Source organism: Pseudoliparis swirei, chromosome 5, assembly GCF_029220125.1.
Source record: "Pseudoliparis swirei isolate HS2019 ecotype Mariana Trench chromosome 5, NWPU_hadal_v1, whole genome shotgun sequence".
Taxonomy (NCBI): Eukaryota; Metazoa; Chordata; class Actinopteri; order Perciformes; family Liparidae; genus Pseudoliparis; species Pseudoliparis swirei.
The window spans coordinates 10,985,420-11,003,450 of NC_079392.1; the positions used below are offsets into that span (position 1 = coordinate 10,985,420).

Consider the following 18,031-nt stretch of genomic DNA (forward strand, 5'->3'; position numbering starts at 1 on the left):
ATGGCATTACAGCTTTTTCTCTACAGCAAAGGCCCCTGAGATACACCTTCAGAGTATGCAGCATCAAGCTTTCCCCCAAAAAGTACATAGTTAAATTAGTTTTTTTTTATGTGTGTGTCCCTTGCCGTCTTTAGCTTGCCTTACTATACCCAAATCAAATAATGTTTGTATGTGGTACATTTGCAGTTCAGCAGTCATTCAAACCCAATGAAATTAGAGAATAAGGTCGACACAGACCAACAGGGCTGAGCCAGGCTAATCCAATGTGTGAGTCACTCTCCAACTGTAATCACAGGGAGGAACCATAGGCATGCTCTGTCTCATTTATTAATCATGGTTGGTGGGTCGCATCCCACTGGCATAAGACTTAAATAAACAATCAATATGTTTGCTATGATATTGCTCAACACTTTGAGTTAGCACAACCACTGCATGGGTCTGCTTTCTGTAAAAGTGTATTCAACCCCACAGAGGGGACACGCGATGCCAGATTAATACATACAGAATAGTCAATCATCTCCTGAGTATGCATGAGTTACATTGGCATTATTTATATAAGAACTGACCATGAACAAGCAGGGAGCTTAAACGGTCTCTGAAAGTCTCCGTTGCCTGATCAAATATTTGGAAATGGCTCTTTTGTACTTCTTTGGTCATAGTAGTAGTCTGGCCTGTCACAGTTTAAACCATGTTTTGTTTTGCATTGATTTGTTTGTACCTTCCTGATCGTGTACATACATTGTTGTAAAAAACACATTTTAAAAGTATTTTTAAAAGACTTAGTTCAGCAGGTCATAGTACACAGTGTGCTTTGTTATTAATTAGCTCACACAGGTGCAATTAAACATATAGCATTTAATAATGAGAAAGCATAGCGAGCTGCATTCACATTGACTATATTATTTATTCATTGACAGTGCTCTTGACAAACTGATTTTATGGGTAGCTTTTAATAGCTTGTTGTGAACCAAGTTTGTCATTATGCTGTGTATGGTCCTCGCACAGCTTCCACCAACTAAATTATTGACATATTACAATAATGGTGTATGTAAATTAACATTTATGTAAAGTGTAATTGTCAAGGTCTCATAAAAAAGGTGCATTCTTCAGGACAGACCTTGCTGCACTCTTTACAAACAGATGTTCTTCACATTCACATTTTTTTTTTTTTTACATATTCACATTGTGTAGGGTCCTGAGGCAGTTGATATACACAAACACACACAGTCAGGTTTTTATGACTGCTGGGGACACTAAATTGACTAGCATACATTTTTCTGGAGCCTTAGAATGTAATGGTTTATGTTATGGAATGTGCATTCTTTCCTCTATGAAGTGAAAGTCCCCACAATGTATGAATATATTGATGTCCCCAGAAGATCTGCAAAACTAGCCCACCGATACACACACACACACACACACACACACACACACAGTAAAAACTAATTTGAATGCTTTGGAAATGGAAGTCCTCCAAATAACTTTGATATTTACAAACCAATAACACATCCAAGCTGTATCTGCATTGTAATAAAATGTAATGTAACTGACAATGTTGTGAATATATTTCACATACGTAGCTGCCCTAATTTCCCTCACTTAACCCATTGTCAGATGCTTTTGCTTGAATTAAAAATGTAATATATTTAAATAGTTGCTCTAACGTGTTGGATGCCTTTATGTGTCATTTTCATTCATTCATTCTGGAGCTGGGGACAGCGGAAAAAGCTAAACAAACATCACAAATTAATTAAACTTGTTTGAAGATGAGCGTGTTAGCAAATGATTGCTTAATTACACATCTAGCAGACACAGTGATATTCTTTTGAAGTCTTGCTTCTGGTGACCTAATGAATGCAAGTCCAGTCTTCACTCACTTCTTTATCCTGTTTTGGTCTCCACAAACTCATCGGGGGAATATCTGGCAACGTGAGCAGCTAGTTGGTGAACAGTGGAGCATTTGACAGTTGCCAAAAAACAGCTGCCTCTGCTGCTGGGATGAGGAAAAAGTCATCAACTACACCATAAACTGTGGCTGATTATGGTGACCAATGGTTCTCTCTGGTAATGGGTTTCCTTCGCCAAGTTTGTAATAATTCGGGTGGAGGGGTGGGGGGCGAGGGGGGGGGGGGAAGGGAAAGGGAATGTTGCATTCACATTGTTTGTGTGTGCCCAATTTCATCTTTGGTCAGGTCTGTTTCTCCACTGAGGGTTGGAGTAGCAGGAAGAAGAACTACTGTTGCTATGGTTACCTGCAGACTAATCTACATTGATTTAGAACAGTAGTCAAGCTGCAACTATACATTCAAGGCGACTTATTATTGGATTGTATTGGACACCTACAGTATTGCTATCCTAAAATGGACAAATGTTGGCAGTGAACATTATGCAGTTGATAATATGAATGTTTTATTCAATATATATAATTCATGCATCATGTTTCCCAAGGCAAAATAACTGACCCACAAATGGGATAACAACATTACGTGACAGAAGTATAAGCCCATAACAATTTCACATGAATGCTAACAAAATGGACACCACACTGACCCAAACTAAGCCCGAAATCCGTCCTGCCAGCTTGAGATAACATACATGACAACCTATGTCTCACCAGACAATAACACATGCAACGATGTCACTTAATCTCACTGATCCCTGAGCTTCCATCGCAGTTATAGCTTGTGAGCTGAATCTGTGAACTCCGCAAGCTGAAGGACTTGTTCAGTACCCTGCAAGTGTCTAGTCATACATATGAAACATATTGGATGGTATCAGGGAAGCTCAGATGTGTGAGTCCCCCTCTGGAAATGATTGAATTTCTAAATCCCTGACACTTAGCCACCGTGCAATCATATCCAACTATAGCTTACCGATCCAGTGTGTTAAACGGTGACTTAAAATAAAATACGGGAGTCTGATTCTGCCACAAATGAACATAAAGTTTATGGACATTAAGAAAAATGCAAAGATAGATCACACGTTATTGTGTCGAGCGGACGGTTTTCTGTCATCGCTAAGTGATAGGAAGACGGATAGGTTGCAGCTGAGTTGGTTATGAATACCACTCAGAGTGTTTACGTGACAGATTTTTGTTGCAAACATCATACTCTCAGCATTTCCATTGGGGTCATTACAGATGCAAATCCCAGTCGCAGCGCTGTTTTATGACACCTGTTCTTGTTTTCCAGGCCGGCCCCGGTAAGTGTCCCGTCGAGGACTTGCAAATCAAGACAGAAAAACGAGAGATAGGCGGACAGGTAAGCCCGCTCAGCTGTCAGTGTTGTCCCCGTCTCCCTTCACTCCCGCCCTCCCCTTTCCTCCCGATCACAGCTCTGCCTTTTTTGCTGCCATCAGTCATTTTCATAGCCTCATCCCTCTCCCCTTCTCCCTCTCTCTATGTTAGATGAGGACATTGCACCCTAGCTCTGCCTGACATTTGAGCATCTGCTTCTTTCTGCCGCTGGTTGTCTCTGGAGGGTTTGATGCTTTTGAGGGTTTCTGTGTGAAATGTGTCAACGAGTATCCTCTTTTCCTTTAAAGATGGCTGGGTTCATGCAAAGAAAACGGTTCCCACTAACATGTTTAGGAAATATAGGGCCACAGGTGAGTAGTACAACCATGAAATGTAGAAAGATCCTGCAATACCTGCCAAGCACTTCTTGTGTGATACATTTAGAGATAAAAAAGGCAGGAATTATAAGTAGAAATAATAGACAGTAAACATAGGATTTACGTTTATTTTGTATTAATGAATTAGGCAACTGATGTTACTTTCACTGCCAACACTGTGTGTGTCAATGTAGGAAGTAGTTCGTCCATTCGATAGCAAGGCACAAAAGGAAATGTGTCACAATGCTTCCAGCAATTTAAAAAATCCTTAAAGCATTAATAAAAACTATGGTTAATCCAGACAAATAGAGTACATCTTATACGGTTTTGGTACATCTTTTAACCACATAACCATGTGAATAAATGTGTTTTCATTTTATTTTTCTTAAATTCTAAAAGATTCATTTCCCCTCATGATTCACCTATGCTTCTGGAGCACCTGCTTCTCAAATTCAAGTACCACTTAATACTGTCCCTGTAATAGTGGCAAAGGCCTGTTCTCTTTCTTTTCTTTTCTTTTTTTAGCTCATTTAGAATAAAAAGTGCAGGTAAAAAGTGGATCATTAATCGAGACCTCTAAGGTGAAGTCCAATGTAAGTCTCTGTCTGACGAGACAAAACAGACTTTTTAAGTTGTTGTCAACCAGTCATCCAATAATAATACAATAATAAAATATCATTATGCACCAAAACCTTGCACATTCAGTCAAATGTTTTATACATGATCCTATTTGGTGTGAAAATTGCGATAGGTATTTATATATAGTAGATTTTAATTTAGTGAATAGACTTGAGAAAAAAGAACAGTTTCCAGAAGGGTGTAAATGTTGATTTTGAATTGTATTGTCAAAGTTATGAATGAAGCTTTGAACCATTTCTTACAGCTTTAAAAGCCACACAACACTCGCCCAGGGAACGGTAAACACTGTGAAACGGGGGCGATGACAGTTTGGGGCGTATTTGTATGGGCGTTGAGTTCAAACAACAATCTTTCTCCTCAGTGGCATGACACCATATATTATATTTGAGACCAAAACTATTGTCGCCAAGTGTTTGTGTTGAAGCATGATCTATAGCTACACTGCAATTTTGTATTATTTTGTTTTCCTATGAGTTACTGCTAACCAAGCTAGCCACTAGTTTTACCAGCTGCATGGAGCTAATGTGTTACATTACATTTAATTACATGTAGCTGACACTTTCATCCAAAGTGACTTACAATATGTGCATTTAACCATGAATACAAACTCAGAACAACAAGAATTAAGAAAGTACAATTTATTCAAGAAAGCCAAACTACAAAGTGCTGTAAGTAAGTGCCATTTAAGTGCTACTTTCTTTCTTCAAGGTGTAGTCTGTAAATATGTGTGAACCAAACCTTTAGGTAGCTGTTGATTTACTATAGGAGGAATGTTTTTACCTTTACTCTTGTTGACTCTTATGTTTAAATATTGTGTTCTTTCTATGGGTGTAAAAAATTGTACTAAAACAAAATGTTAAGTTTACCTTGCACTTCGTTGTCAAATATCCACTTCTCTGCACACATCCAGTGATAAGTGAATATCTTCAATGAACAACTAAATCAGAGCCAAACACAAGTTCCTGCCAGGCAGAGTTTGTCAGCCGTGCCATCATGTCTCCTATAGTTTGCATTGTACATTAAATTACTTGCTTAATTTTTTGAGTTTTTAACCTTCACATGGGTTATTTTCTTTAGTAAGCAAAGTATTCAAAACCAAGGAAAGAAACACACAAAAAGAAGCATTTTAAAGCCAAAATACTGAGAAAAAAAGCCTATTCGCGTTGGAGAGAGTTTGAATTCATCGAGTAAAGAGCAAAAGCTGACATGTTGTGTGAGCTGTAAATGCTTCAACTCAACATGCATGGGCTTGTACCCGTCAGGTTTGTCAAGTCGCGGAAAAGAAGAAGCCTGTACAGCGAAGGATCACAGTGTGTTGTTGTTGCGCACATATCCGAAAAAAGAGCCTTTTTTTCTGGCAGCAGAAAACACATGTTGTAAGTATGAGCTAAAAATTTGCTTTTGGCTTCGAGCCTTTTGGACAAACTGGTTGTCTGGCACTGAGCATTTTGACACTGTCGAGCATTTTTCAATGTTTCACTTCCCCTCTGCTCTGTCTTGTTCTTCGGTAATGACTCACTCTCAGATCTCGCCCATGCAGGAAAAAAAGAAAGCATGTTGCTACATTTGAACTTGGATGTGTTTTGCGGATTCTTCTCTCTTGTCTCTGAGTTTATGAGCAAGAGTTTCTGATGGGGCTCCTGTGATCTGTGCAGTTTTTATTGGAAGCTTCTCCCTCTGTGGCTCTCTGTACTTTCCAGTATGCCTCCAGCGCTCTTCGCCTTCCTTCCTTCTCTTCCGAAGAAAACATGAAAAGTACATAAATGAGTGGGAACTCTTTGAGCTGAATGTGCTCTGTGCTCTCAATGAGGAAAATGCCAAATTACTTTGGTTATATTAGGATTTACGAGCCTTTCCTCCAATTTTGCCTTGTCCCTTACTTCCGAGGGACTTTTTAAAAAGCAACTGATAAAAAGTACAGCTAAACCTATCAGAACTTTGTAGCATTTCCATGCAACTTCCTTGGATGAACTATTCTTTCAAGCAAATGTTTTTTATTCCTCTCACTGAGATGGACATCAAACTTTTTTTACCCTTTTTTTAGGAGGGGGTGGGGGAATAAGCCGAAAGGACTGGAGCACTAAACATTTAGACCAGGGGTGGGCAAACTTTTTGACCTGCGGGCCACATTCGGTTCTAAAATGTGACAGAGGGGCCGGGCCAGGAGCATTTGGACACGCAATGTAATTTATTAAACCTGGAGATTGCATCTGTTTTTTATACATTTAAATTTAAGGTGCAAAGTTAAAGTAATCAACATTTACTGGAAAGAGATCAATGCTCACTTTCAACATTCAAAACAAATTATTACCCAACGAAATACTCAAGCTCAATAATTTCTAATTGTTTTAAACCCCGCAAAAATAATGGACGGATTGTCCTTAGAGATAGAATGTATTAAATATCCTGCCTGCAGCAGAAACTAGAAAGGGGTCTTTAAGCTGACAATTGAAGTTCGATTTTTAAAAATTATTCATATCTCTTCTGAAAACACACCTTTACTCATGTGGACGAACTGTTTTGGTGTTTGAAATTTGTTTACCAAAGGTCATAGGTTCACAAAAGCAGTGAAATATCTGAATACAATGCTAGATACATGTAAATGCACCTGTCCATCCTGGAGAGGGATCCTCCTCTGTTGTTCCTGATCCAATGTGAGGTCAAAGGTCAAAGGTCAGGGATGTCTATATGCACAGATTGTAAAGCACTCCGAGACAAATTTGTAATTTGTGAAATTGGGCTCTACAAATAAACTGAATTGAATAAATGAGGAAAACCAAATTTTGTATTAACGTTTTTTTAGTAAAAATTATGTGGTCTGTCACACATTCACCAAAATGATAAAAATGGGACTGAGAAATGACTTCATATTGCAGATAAAGTTTCATGGGGTGTGTGCAAATAAAAAATGACCATGACATTTTTTTAAAAATATATATGTATTGTACATAAAAAAATAATAATTCTACATAATATACATGTTGTGAAATAGAAAACAGAACACAACTATTGACAGACTATTTACAATATGGCTTCACTATAATAACATCATGTCATCGTGTCACGAGAGCTCTCTGCTAGCCGGGCAGGTGGAGCTGCAGGCGCTGGTGAATCCTCTCTGTAAAATACAAGACTAGTCAGCACCGCACACAAGTTACGGACACCGTGACACGTAACGTGTAGTAAAGACTCTTACCCGGTCTAAGTGGACCTCTTCTGGCTGCGTGTTCCTCCTCGTGGCTCTGCAGCCCCTCCAGGCTCCCCGCTGCTCGCCAAAAACACTGCGGCTGTTTCTAAATGAGCCCTACCTGTGTGGTGGGCGGGTCCCTTGTGATTTACTGAGTGTTCATTGGTTGTTTTTTTTCACAAAATGTTGACAGACAAACGGATTGACAAATCATGGTGAAGGGTTTTGTGTGACGAGTACTTTCCGCGCCAACGCACACCGGAAGTAAACAAAGTCGCGATTTGGACAAGTTCGGCGGGCCGGATTAAAAAGCCTAACCGGCCGGATGTGGCCCGGGGGCCGTAGTTTGCCCATGTCTGATTTAGACCATTACTTCTATGGCTCTGAGCACTATTTAAAGAATGAGGCTCATAGATCAGGTCAGAGTATGTGCACCCAGAGCCAGTCTTAAAAACTCAGACTTTGTGATCAGCATAACACTTATAAAAGCAGTATATCTCAAAAATACTTGCCACATAGTTGAGATAGAAGTGACACGTCTCTTTGTAGAGAAGATGCTGTATCGCTCTGCAATGCATACAATGCATGGTTGTGTATATATTATGTGAATAGCCATTGCTTTCCGCTCGAGCCTTTGAGACTTTCAGTGGAGATGCTGACTCTTTTTACTAATTTGCTCCCCTTGCTTCAGCATGTTCACTCGCTGTAATGAATCTTAACACATTGCAGACAAGCTCCAATTAAACTTACAGGAATGGGATTTTCTGTAAAAGGTAAACACAAATGGCTCTGGTGCGTCCCAAGAAAGCATTTACTCATGAGCAATATTTAACATTTTCATTCATGTTACATTCTGCATTTTACTGATGTAGATTGGATGTTGGGCATGCATACGTTCTTTGTGTGGGCTACTTTGGGGCAGCAGAATAAGATAAAACATTATCAACTTCTAAATAATGTTCACACTGAGTAACACGACTGCGTGTTAGGAGTCGTATTTCCGGCTGCCTCGTCGATGGCAATCCACTATTGAGGAGAAGAGAGAAAAAAAGCTCTTAATGTCAATGTAGACGTTTGATTAATGTCAGTTATTACATGACATTTCACTCTTAGCTCTAACTGATAAAAATGACATTAAAAATGAATAGCTTTGATGTGATGCGTGGATACCCTTTTTTATAATAATGCCAAGCTGTACATTTGACGACACATTTGCTCTGCAGGGCTACTGTTGATGATGTCGTGGCGTGGGGAGAGTCACTCGACCAGCTTCTGGAGTGTAAAAGTAAGCCTACTCGCACCACATTTATTCCTCTCACACTTCTGTCAAAATGCAGCTCTTTCAGTTCACCGTTCTCTTTTCGTCTCGCTCTCAACTCTCCGCTGCTCGTGACCCGCCTATCATCATGAATTGCCCTCGGGCTTCTTGAGGAAGATCGTGGATGTATTCTTCCTTCAAGTTCATCAAATCCATTCGGATATATATTTAAGAGAGGACGACACTGGCAGAGATAAGAGGCCCCAATCCGAGCTGCCAGGGCAGATGGGGTCATTCCAGCCAGCTTTCATTCATTTATACAGCTGGCACTCACTGATGGCTTTCACCTGACCATATTCCCGGCCTCCATTTGAAAAGGACTAAAGGGGCAGATGGGTTCCTTCTCTCTGTCTCTCTCTCTCTCCTCTCATAACTTTACAGAAATGAATTCAGCTGATCTGTAATATATCAGCCCGTTGTCTCCTGCCTGAAGATTAACAGTCATCCGTAAGATAAATGTGGCCTTGCATCCCAGTTGCTCCATTTACCTTTTTGCAGAAAAATGCAGTGGCACGTATGACAAATCGGTAAACAGTAGCGGAAAATAAATTAGCTGTGCACGTGGCAGCTGCAATTTGACGGCATTCATATACCTTTACGTCTCCTCGGATTTGAAAAGGGTCGACTCCGTTATGATTGAAAGCTCAGATACGGTCCGAGAGTGATTTGTGGACGGCAACAAGCAGCCCCCTGGACATATTTTGTTTCCTGTCAATTACTGTCAGAGCACCAGCTGTGATTTATGCCAAGCAATTTGTGTGTATAACACCGGTGCTCCCAGTTAGCCGTTTGTTTGTGCTCCCAGAAGACGCGATAAGTATTTTACACCTGCGTCAGAATCACAGCGCCGTGAACATCCTGTAACAAAAAGGTGCAAGAAGGGAAATGCAGGAAATATAGATGCGTGTGCAATTAAATGATGCTGAGGCAGCGCACATCGGGATGCCGCATTTGGTTTTGAAGTTAAAAAGCACTTCAAGAAATCCACCACAACACCTGGCAGTTTTCAGCACCGTCTCTTTGTTCCCTGATTTCTTTGAGCTATTAGGTACCATGTTGAGGAAGAGATAACAGAAGGGCTTCACCTTTAGCTAAAGGTCATTGCTTTTTATGATTTTACCATCATAAACCTAGAGTTCTTCAAAAGAGCAGGTTAGTTTAAGGTGGGTTTTTGCCACCTTTTGAATGTGTTTGATTACAAATGTGTTCAATGGAGGCAATACATTCAATGTTGTGTGTGCTATATGGACCAAGAAGCCACTGATGGAGGTGTCTGTGTCTGTGTACCAGGATGCACTGCAAGCATTCTAACACACCTCAAGGAGGGTCCCCACTGACCATATAATCCACCGTATGCTCATCTATCCTCGTTCCAACTAATCACACACTGATGCTTTGTCGAACCTGTTGGCTTCACTGTCTAACGCTTTGGGTAGTCCAGTCCATCTCAAACTCCATTCACGTAAATCCAGAATAACTCAACACAGGTCTCCTGGTGCAAAGCCCTGTGTTTATTTGACACTTTATCGTCTGCATTTTTAGATCTTTGTCATGTCCCTTCCACTTCCGGAGCATTTTCTCTGAGCATGTAATGATTTTGTAGTTACATGAAAGGCCGATGCTTCTCATACACACACCCCTTTGCTACCCATAACTAGATGTCCAAACTGAGATTGCAACCTTGCTCTCATCCAACTACATCACTGTCACATCAAATGTCGATAGCGGCGGCAGATAGAGCAGATTTTGCAGCTGCAAACCAGCTTTCTGGGTCAATATAGCACCCAGTGAGGAATGTATTGCTCAATCTACATTTACCATCAACACTGACTGGACAGCCACACAAAAGGAGTGTTGTTCAAACCAACTTTCCCCCAGACGCTCATTTTGTTATTTCTTTGTAAATGTGAAACTTTCTGCAGAGCGTTCAAAGTCCATTTCTTTATGTAAACAAATCAACTAGCGCGTGCATTTTATCTCCAGCAGACTCGATTACTGTAACGGTGTGTTCAAAGGTCTCTATAAAAAGTCAATCAGAACGCTGCAGCTCAAGTCCTCGCTAAGACCAGGAAAGTGGATCACATCACTCCAATTCTGAGGTCTTTGCACTGGCTTCCTGTCCAACAAAGAATTGACTTAAAAATACTGCTGCTGCTTCATAAAGCACTGAATGTTTAGGGCCTAAATACATTTCTGGTTTTTAACATCAGCAAAGCGGAGTGCTGATTTTCGATCGTTCGTCCTTGGGAACAAAAACAATTATTTCTGTTTTATCTTTATTCAAGAAAATTCTGGCATATCCCGTTGTTGATTTCTTCAATGCATTTAGGCAGCCCTTGTATGGGATTACGGTCGCCTGGCGATATAGTTATGTAGATTTGTGTGTCATCTGCATAATTATGATAACACACTTTGTTGTTTTTCATAATCTGAGCCAGTGGAAACAAGTAGATGTTGAACAGAAGAGACCCCAGTATTGAACATTGAGAACTACCACATGTAATCCTTGTCAGCTCTGATGTGTAATTAGTTACTGACACAAAGTATTGTCCCTTCAAGTAGGATTCAAGAGATCAATTATCTGGTGATGTGGTTTCTGTAGATAGCATTGCCCTGGCATCCAACACCACTGTAAAGAATCTTGGCGTTATCTTTGATTGGGACTTGTCCTTTAACTCCCACGTGAATCAAATCTCAAGGACTGCATTCTTTCATCTCTCTATTGCACATTACTAACTCTGCTTCCTCCCCGGAGTCCTTTTGACTTCACGTCTCATAGGGTCATCGGACCCTATGAGACGGCATATATCCTATCTGCCTGATGGATCATAGAGGTCTGGATCGTGGAATATGACTACGACCAACTATTCATACACTCTGTCATATTCATTGATTGTGTTGTTACTGTGTTTTAATTTGTCTAAATGATTCCTTCTGTACACATTACATCTATTGCACCTGTCCATCCTGGAGAGGGATCCTCCTCTGTTACTCTCCTGAAGGTTTCCTCCCTTTTTTCCCCGTGAAGGGTTGTTTGGGAGTTTTTCCTGATCCGATGTGAGGTTTTGGGACTGGGATGTCTATGTGTACAGATTGTAAAGCACTCTAAGACAAATCTGTAATTTGTGAAAATGGGCTCTACAAATAAACTCAATTGAATTGAAGTTCCAGTTGTGTAGTGTTGACGAAAGCTGGACTGGAAGACATCGAAACCGGTATTCTCGGCCACGAAATTGTTCAGCTGTTGAAAAAACCCTTTTTTCATTATTTTACTTAAAAATGGGAGGTTTGATATTGACCTATTAATTTTCATTATTTTGGGGGCTAAACTAGACTTTTTAAAAAAAAGTGGTTTAATAACTCTTCATTCAACTTTGGTTGAGTGAATTGAAACTGTCCTGGTTCCAAAGTCTCTCTGCTTCCTCTGTGCAGCAGGCCAGCTGGTGTTTGAGGACTTCCTGAGGACAGAGTACAGTGAGGAGAACCTTTTATTTTGGCTGGCATGTGAGGACTTCAAGCAAATTACCAGAGAGAAAGAAATGATGGCGGCTGCCAAGAAGATATACACAGAGTTTGTCCAAGTTGATGCGCCTAGACAGGTATGTCTTTTTGTTAAGTGACACATGAATAAAGTCAGACCTGTGTGACTCCAAATAAGCCCCAATCGGCTCGGTCGGCTCGTTGTAACTGTTCACTTTCAATATGAAATGCAATGATAGGCCTTTCTCACTGCAGACATGTTTACTCGTCATAGTGGGAAGAGCGCAGGTGTTTAAGATGACTCCGTTTTATTCAAGCGAGAGTGTCAATGAGCCAGCAAGCGCGATACCAAGGCTATTAAGTCAAGGCAAATTGCATGGGCTGCAGTCAAGTAGTCTGAAAAAAATAACATGTCGGGTGTCTTTTACCAAACACGTTTTCTTGACCTCATGCATTGTTATATCGCTCTCAGAAAACAACCGCGGTGCAAGTAGATTACAACTTTTTGGTTTTTCAAGCAAATCTATGCTGCAGCTTTGTGTTCGCACTACGAGCGACACAGTAACAGGCTGCAAATTGTTTTCAATGGAAGACGGTGTCATGTAGCTACAAACTGATGCCCAACCGAGTGAAGCTTAAATATCTTTTTAATAACTGCAATTCTGCAGGCACCTCAGTGAAAGTGTTCTCTGATAACTCAACAGTGATTGAGCCTTTCGGCGTATGCAAACCAGATTGTACTGCCTGTGTCGTACTTAATGATATGACGCTGAGACTGAGCCTGAAATCAATGCAACTAAATAAATTTCAGCTGTCATTGATGTCATTATTTACGCTTGTGCTTTGTCCATTGTGGCAATTCAAAAGGTCTTCTGTGAAAAATGTCTGTGTTGCTCAGTGCCTCACCTTTTTTACTATTTACTTACTATTTGAACATTGGGTTAATTTTCTGAACAAATATAAAAAAGAACTCATGAGTGAAATAAAAGTGTTCTTTTTCAAACGCAGATAAACATTGACTATGTGACGAGAGAAGAAATCAGGAAAAATCTCTCTCAGCCGGAGCCAAATTACCTCAACAGGGCGCAAGAACTGATATACGGTCTGATGGTGAACGACTGTTATCCACGATTTCTGAAATCAGAAATGTACCAAGTTCTCCTGGAACAGGCTGAACAGCAATGAAAGCATCATGAGGAAAAGAGCTTGTCCGAAGCCTCCCTGAGTGATTTATTCTGCACTTCAACCGACTGTCCTTACAATCTCACATTAAACAAAATAAAGCCGTGTCTGTCAGAAGAAGCAGAAGTGAAAGGAAATACATATTTGTCGGTATAAGGATTGACATGGTCTTAGAAATAATGTCAATCATCTATTGGGCAGCCTTTGAAGTAAACATTGGTGTGGATTTTTTTATATTGCAGAAAAAAAGCCTGTAAGTCAATATCAAGTTCTGAAAGGTTGACTTTTTAAAACATAATTTGTATGAATTATTATAAAATGTTATGTTTCCGAAGAGTCCAATTTCAAAGCTATATGTCCAGACCCCAATGACATCAGTTGAAATCCGGTATGATTATATTTGATCACGTTAACACATGACATTATTTGCTTGTAGAATCCCCAAAATGTTTTTTTGTGTGTTTCTGAAATGTAACAAACATTGTATTTTTGTCTGTGATATAATGTTGGATAAACATCACATGAAAGTACAATAACAGCAACTTTAAAGCATATCATACTCCCGGCTCTTCATTAAGTTATTTTTGAAAGTAAATGTTGAATTAAAACTCTGCTGTGTTGTTTTTGTCCTGCAGCAGTTGTGACTGATTATGATGAATAAGGACAAACACTGTGTCGCGTAGACACATCCAAGAAACTCCTACAGGTACTGGATCAAAAGGCAAACCAAAGGTAAAAAAACAACAGACAGAAGGTCTGCACACAGCAGTCATAGCTCCCAGCTATTCATATTTAATAGAGCAATATTTTGTCAGAAATTGTCAATTCAACATCATAAAGTGGAACAAGCCACATATATACTGTGTATATATATATATATATATATACATACATATATATACATATACATATATATACATATATATACAGGACTGTCTCAGAAAATTAGAATATTGTGATGAAGTTCTTTATTTTCTGTAATGCAATTAAAAACAAAATGTCATGCATTCTGGATTCATTACAAATCAACTGAAATATTGCAAGCCTTTTATTCTGATTTATTGCTGATTATGGCTTACAGCTTAAGAAAACTCAAATATCCTATCTCTAAATATTAGAATATCATGAAAAAGTATACTAGTAGGGTATTAAACAAATCACTTGAATTGTCTAATTAACTCGAAACACCTGCAAGGGTTTCCTGAGCCTTGACAAACACTCAGCTGTTATAAATCTTTTTTTTTACTTGGTCTGAGGAAATATTAAAATTTTATGAGATAGGATTTTAGAGTTTTCTTAAGCTGTAAACCATAATCAGCAATATAAAAAATAAAAAAAGGCTTGCAATATTTCAGTTGATTTGTAATGAATCCAGAATGCATGACATTTTTGTTTTTTTAATTGCATTACAGAAAATAAAGAACTTTATCACAATATTCTAATTTTCTGAGACAGTCCTGTATATATATTTCGAAGCAATTCATTTTTTATGTATTAATTGATTTAACTATCAATTATATTTTCTGCACATATAATCTCAATGGGCTAAAACTCTAAATGCATTTTCTTAAAACTTTTTAGATTTCTATTCTATTCTAAAAACCTATTACGTGTTTGTATAATTGAAAACACATTTCCCACTCAAATTCAAATAAACATGATGACATGGCGTCATTGTTCTAAACGGTAGCTAGAGCCTTCGATTATGTTTGCGGTCAATTTAAACGAAAGTCTTCAGGGGGGATGAAAATGTATAGATGTTAAATTGAACACATGGATGTCACTGACCTCCGTGGCACACCATCTCCACCATCAGGAACATGTGACACAAACTAGCTGTCTGAGCTGTGTGATCTTAACAGCCAGGATGAAAACTGTGCGAGAGGAGCAAGAAAAAAGCGAATAGGAGAACTACCCTTTGAACATGAAATATAACCAAAAACAATCGACCAGCCGATGGGCTTGTTGGGATAGAACTGTGCTTCGCCTGTAAAAGTAGACACGAGCAGATGGTAGCAGGAGGGGGCGTTGACGAAACACTGCAGTCAAGTCGGACCGTTTTCAGCCTCTACAGGAAGTCACAGAATCAGTTACATCCTATTTGATCCAATCTGTATGCTACTTTGCCGGGCGTTTCCCATCATGCCCATGGTCATGCCTGGCTCTAAAACCTGCAGCCCATTTTCGACCCTGCCATTCCCTCCCTGACTAGGAGTTATCCCCAATGTGCTTCCTCCTTGATTACAAGGGAAAAACTCCCGACAGTTTGTGAAAATGTGAATAGCAACCTCATGGTCTTCAGCCACCTCGCCCGTACCAGGGAAACCGGGGCACCCTCACGGAGCCAGACCCAGGAGGGGAGCTCTGCTTGCAGTGCCCGGTGGCCGGGTCTTCGCCCATGGGGCCTGGCTCAGCCCAAAGAAACAACATGGAGTCCGCCCTGTGGACCCACCATCTGCAGGGACAAGCTTCGGGGTCGGGACCACCAAGACCGGGTCCTGGATAAGAGGATGAAAATATATGCAAGGGGTTAGGGAAATTATCTCAAGGCTTTCGCTTGTCAGCACAATTATCTGTAAACAACAGTGAATTAATGCTAATGTAAACAGCCCAACAGTGACACCAACAACATTGGAAGGTCAATTTTGGTCTGCACACAATGTGCAAACATCCGGCGGGAATGACGGAAACTGACGTTATCTAGCAGCATCTCTGGCATAATGTTGAGATCAAAATCATCCACAAACATCATCCCTAGTTACTGTAACAGAAGGGTTATTAAGAATTCCCAGTTCAGTGCTAGTGCATTATGGGCGGGGCGTTGCATTGCGTAGCCGTTACTTGTCAATCTGATGGATGAGACCACCCCGTTCTCGCTTACATGCATAACACTATTCGGACCTTACGGGCACAGTTTGTGTGTCTGCAGAGTGCAAATTAACTTCTTCCATTCTGATTTGAGGTCGAGCATTATCTGATTGTATGTGAGGCCCTGCTGGACGTCAGCAAGGGCTTCATACTCAGGATACAATGGGAAGGGTAGAGCTGAAGGAAAGAAAGTAAAGAATATGTCCTTTGAAAAATTGTGCGGCGGCCAGATGAAAAGAACTGTTGGAAGGAGTGAACAAATAACGCCACGGGTGGTAAGAGTATTAGAAGTAGAGAAAACGGAAAGAATAGAGTCTTTAATGAGAAGAGAAGGTTTTGTAGAGCGTGGACAATGAGAAAAAACAAGTCGAGGGGCGAGGGTATTAGGAGTGGCAGAATATAAAAAAAGAGGAAGGATGGAGTTAAGACGTAAATGAAGTCAGAGTTGCAAACGTTGGGAGAAAGGTTGGAGGAAACGGAGAAATAAGCGCTGTAGGATAAATGGATATAGAAACGAGTGAGAGTAGAACACAGAGGCAGCAAAGCCCCGGCAGGTCAACGTAATGTGAGCAGCCGAGGCTGAGATAATGCCCCGGGACTTCAGGCTCGGGGAGATGCGAGTGGCAGAGTTCGCAGTGGGTGGGAGATAAGGCAACAGAGGCTCCGCCGACTGCCACAACCTGTTCTTTCTTCCCGACTGGGGAGAAGAAAACCTTCCACCGCCTCAACGGAACTCCCAAAGATTAACTCCTCCATGTGGCAGACTTCTAGTGCTTTCAATCGGGCTCCAAAAGGTGTAGGAGTGATGACAGATCGTGCACCCCCCCCACACACACACACACACACTCCCTACTATCTTATGATCTAAGACAACCAACAGTGTTTCTCCTCCAGCTTCCTCCCAGCCACTGTGCTGCCAGTGTGCTTGTCTGTGAAAGAAAGTGAAAGACCCTGCAGCCATAGCATATCATTCTGTGATGAATATTTTACATTGTTTTCAACGCTGAAAATATGTTAAGAAGCACACTTATTATTACATAGGAGTAAAACTTCTCTCTCACACAGCAAGATCAAATTAAGCCTCTTGAAATACTAAATATCTTAGCTCACGGTTATTAAATAAAAATTCAAAGAAGACTGGATGAAGAGAATGCCTAATGCCGAATGTCTAATTTACGCTATATATAATTTAGTAGTTTAAGGGTTGTATTAAAGTCTGTGTTTAGGCCACACTTGACTCATCATTTAACATATAGAAAGTGTATTTGAACAATACCTGAACAATATATATTTTTTATTTAAAATTAAACTGAATTGAATTATAAATACGATGATATTACACAAATAATCTGGATTGAAAAATGCATATGTTTGTTCACCTCACCCGAGTTGAGAGCGATAGTTATGAGGCTACACATATATTATCGGCCGAGTAGCATCGCGTGGCAAAGCAAGGGAAATACCGCTAAACGAGGGCCGTAAAGGCAAGAAAAGCTGTGGCAGTTAAATGATAAGCGCTCATTAAAAAAAAAAGTATAATACTAATTTACCTATCATCTGGGTCCAGCTACAACGGCATCTGGGTCTGTTGTTAAAGAATACCCAACTGATAAGCATGATATAATGTAAAGTAAGCTTCTTTTTTTTAATGTGCATTCAATCAAATTACCAGCCACCAAGGTGGGAAATAAATGATGCCTTTGGGGCCTCTGGTGAGCTGGGGTCTGGGGGTAGTTTCCACTTTT

The 18,031-nt window shown here is 40.1% G+C and overlaps 1 protein-coding gene across 1 annotated transcript; it reads left to right on the forward strand.

Moving 5' to 3' along the window:
* Positions 1–5,566: 5,566 nt before the first annotated feature.
* On the forward strand, positions 5,567–14,045 carry LOC130194046 (regulator of G-protein signaling 8-like). Its single transcript, XM_056414924.1, has 4 exons — positions 5,567–5,627; positions 8,662–8,723; positions 12,189–12,355; positions 13,245–14,045. Exons 1-4 carry the CDS (start codon positions 5,623–5,625, stop codon positions 13,419–13,421), a joined length of 411 nt encoding a protein of 136 aa, XP_056270899.1. The 5' UTR covers positions 5,567–5,622; the 3' UTR covers positions 13,422–14,045.
* The last annotated feature ends 3,986 nt before the right edge of the window (positions 14,046–18,031 follow it).

Bases quoted from the DNA above. Each gene is read 5' to 3' on its own strand.
- LOC130194046 (XM_056414924.1), top strand. The intron at 8,724-12,188 runs GTAAGCCTACTC...TCCTCTGTGCAG, and splicing joins CCAGCTTCTGGAGTGTAAAA to CAGGCCAGCTGGTGTTTGAG. The intron at 12,356-13,244 runs GTATGTCTTTTT...TTTCAAACGCAG, and splicing joins AAGTTGATGCGCCTAGACAG to ATAAACATTGACTATGTGAC.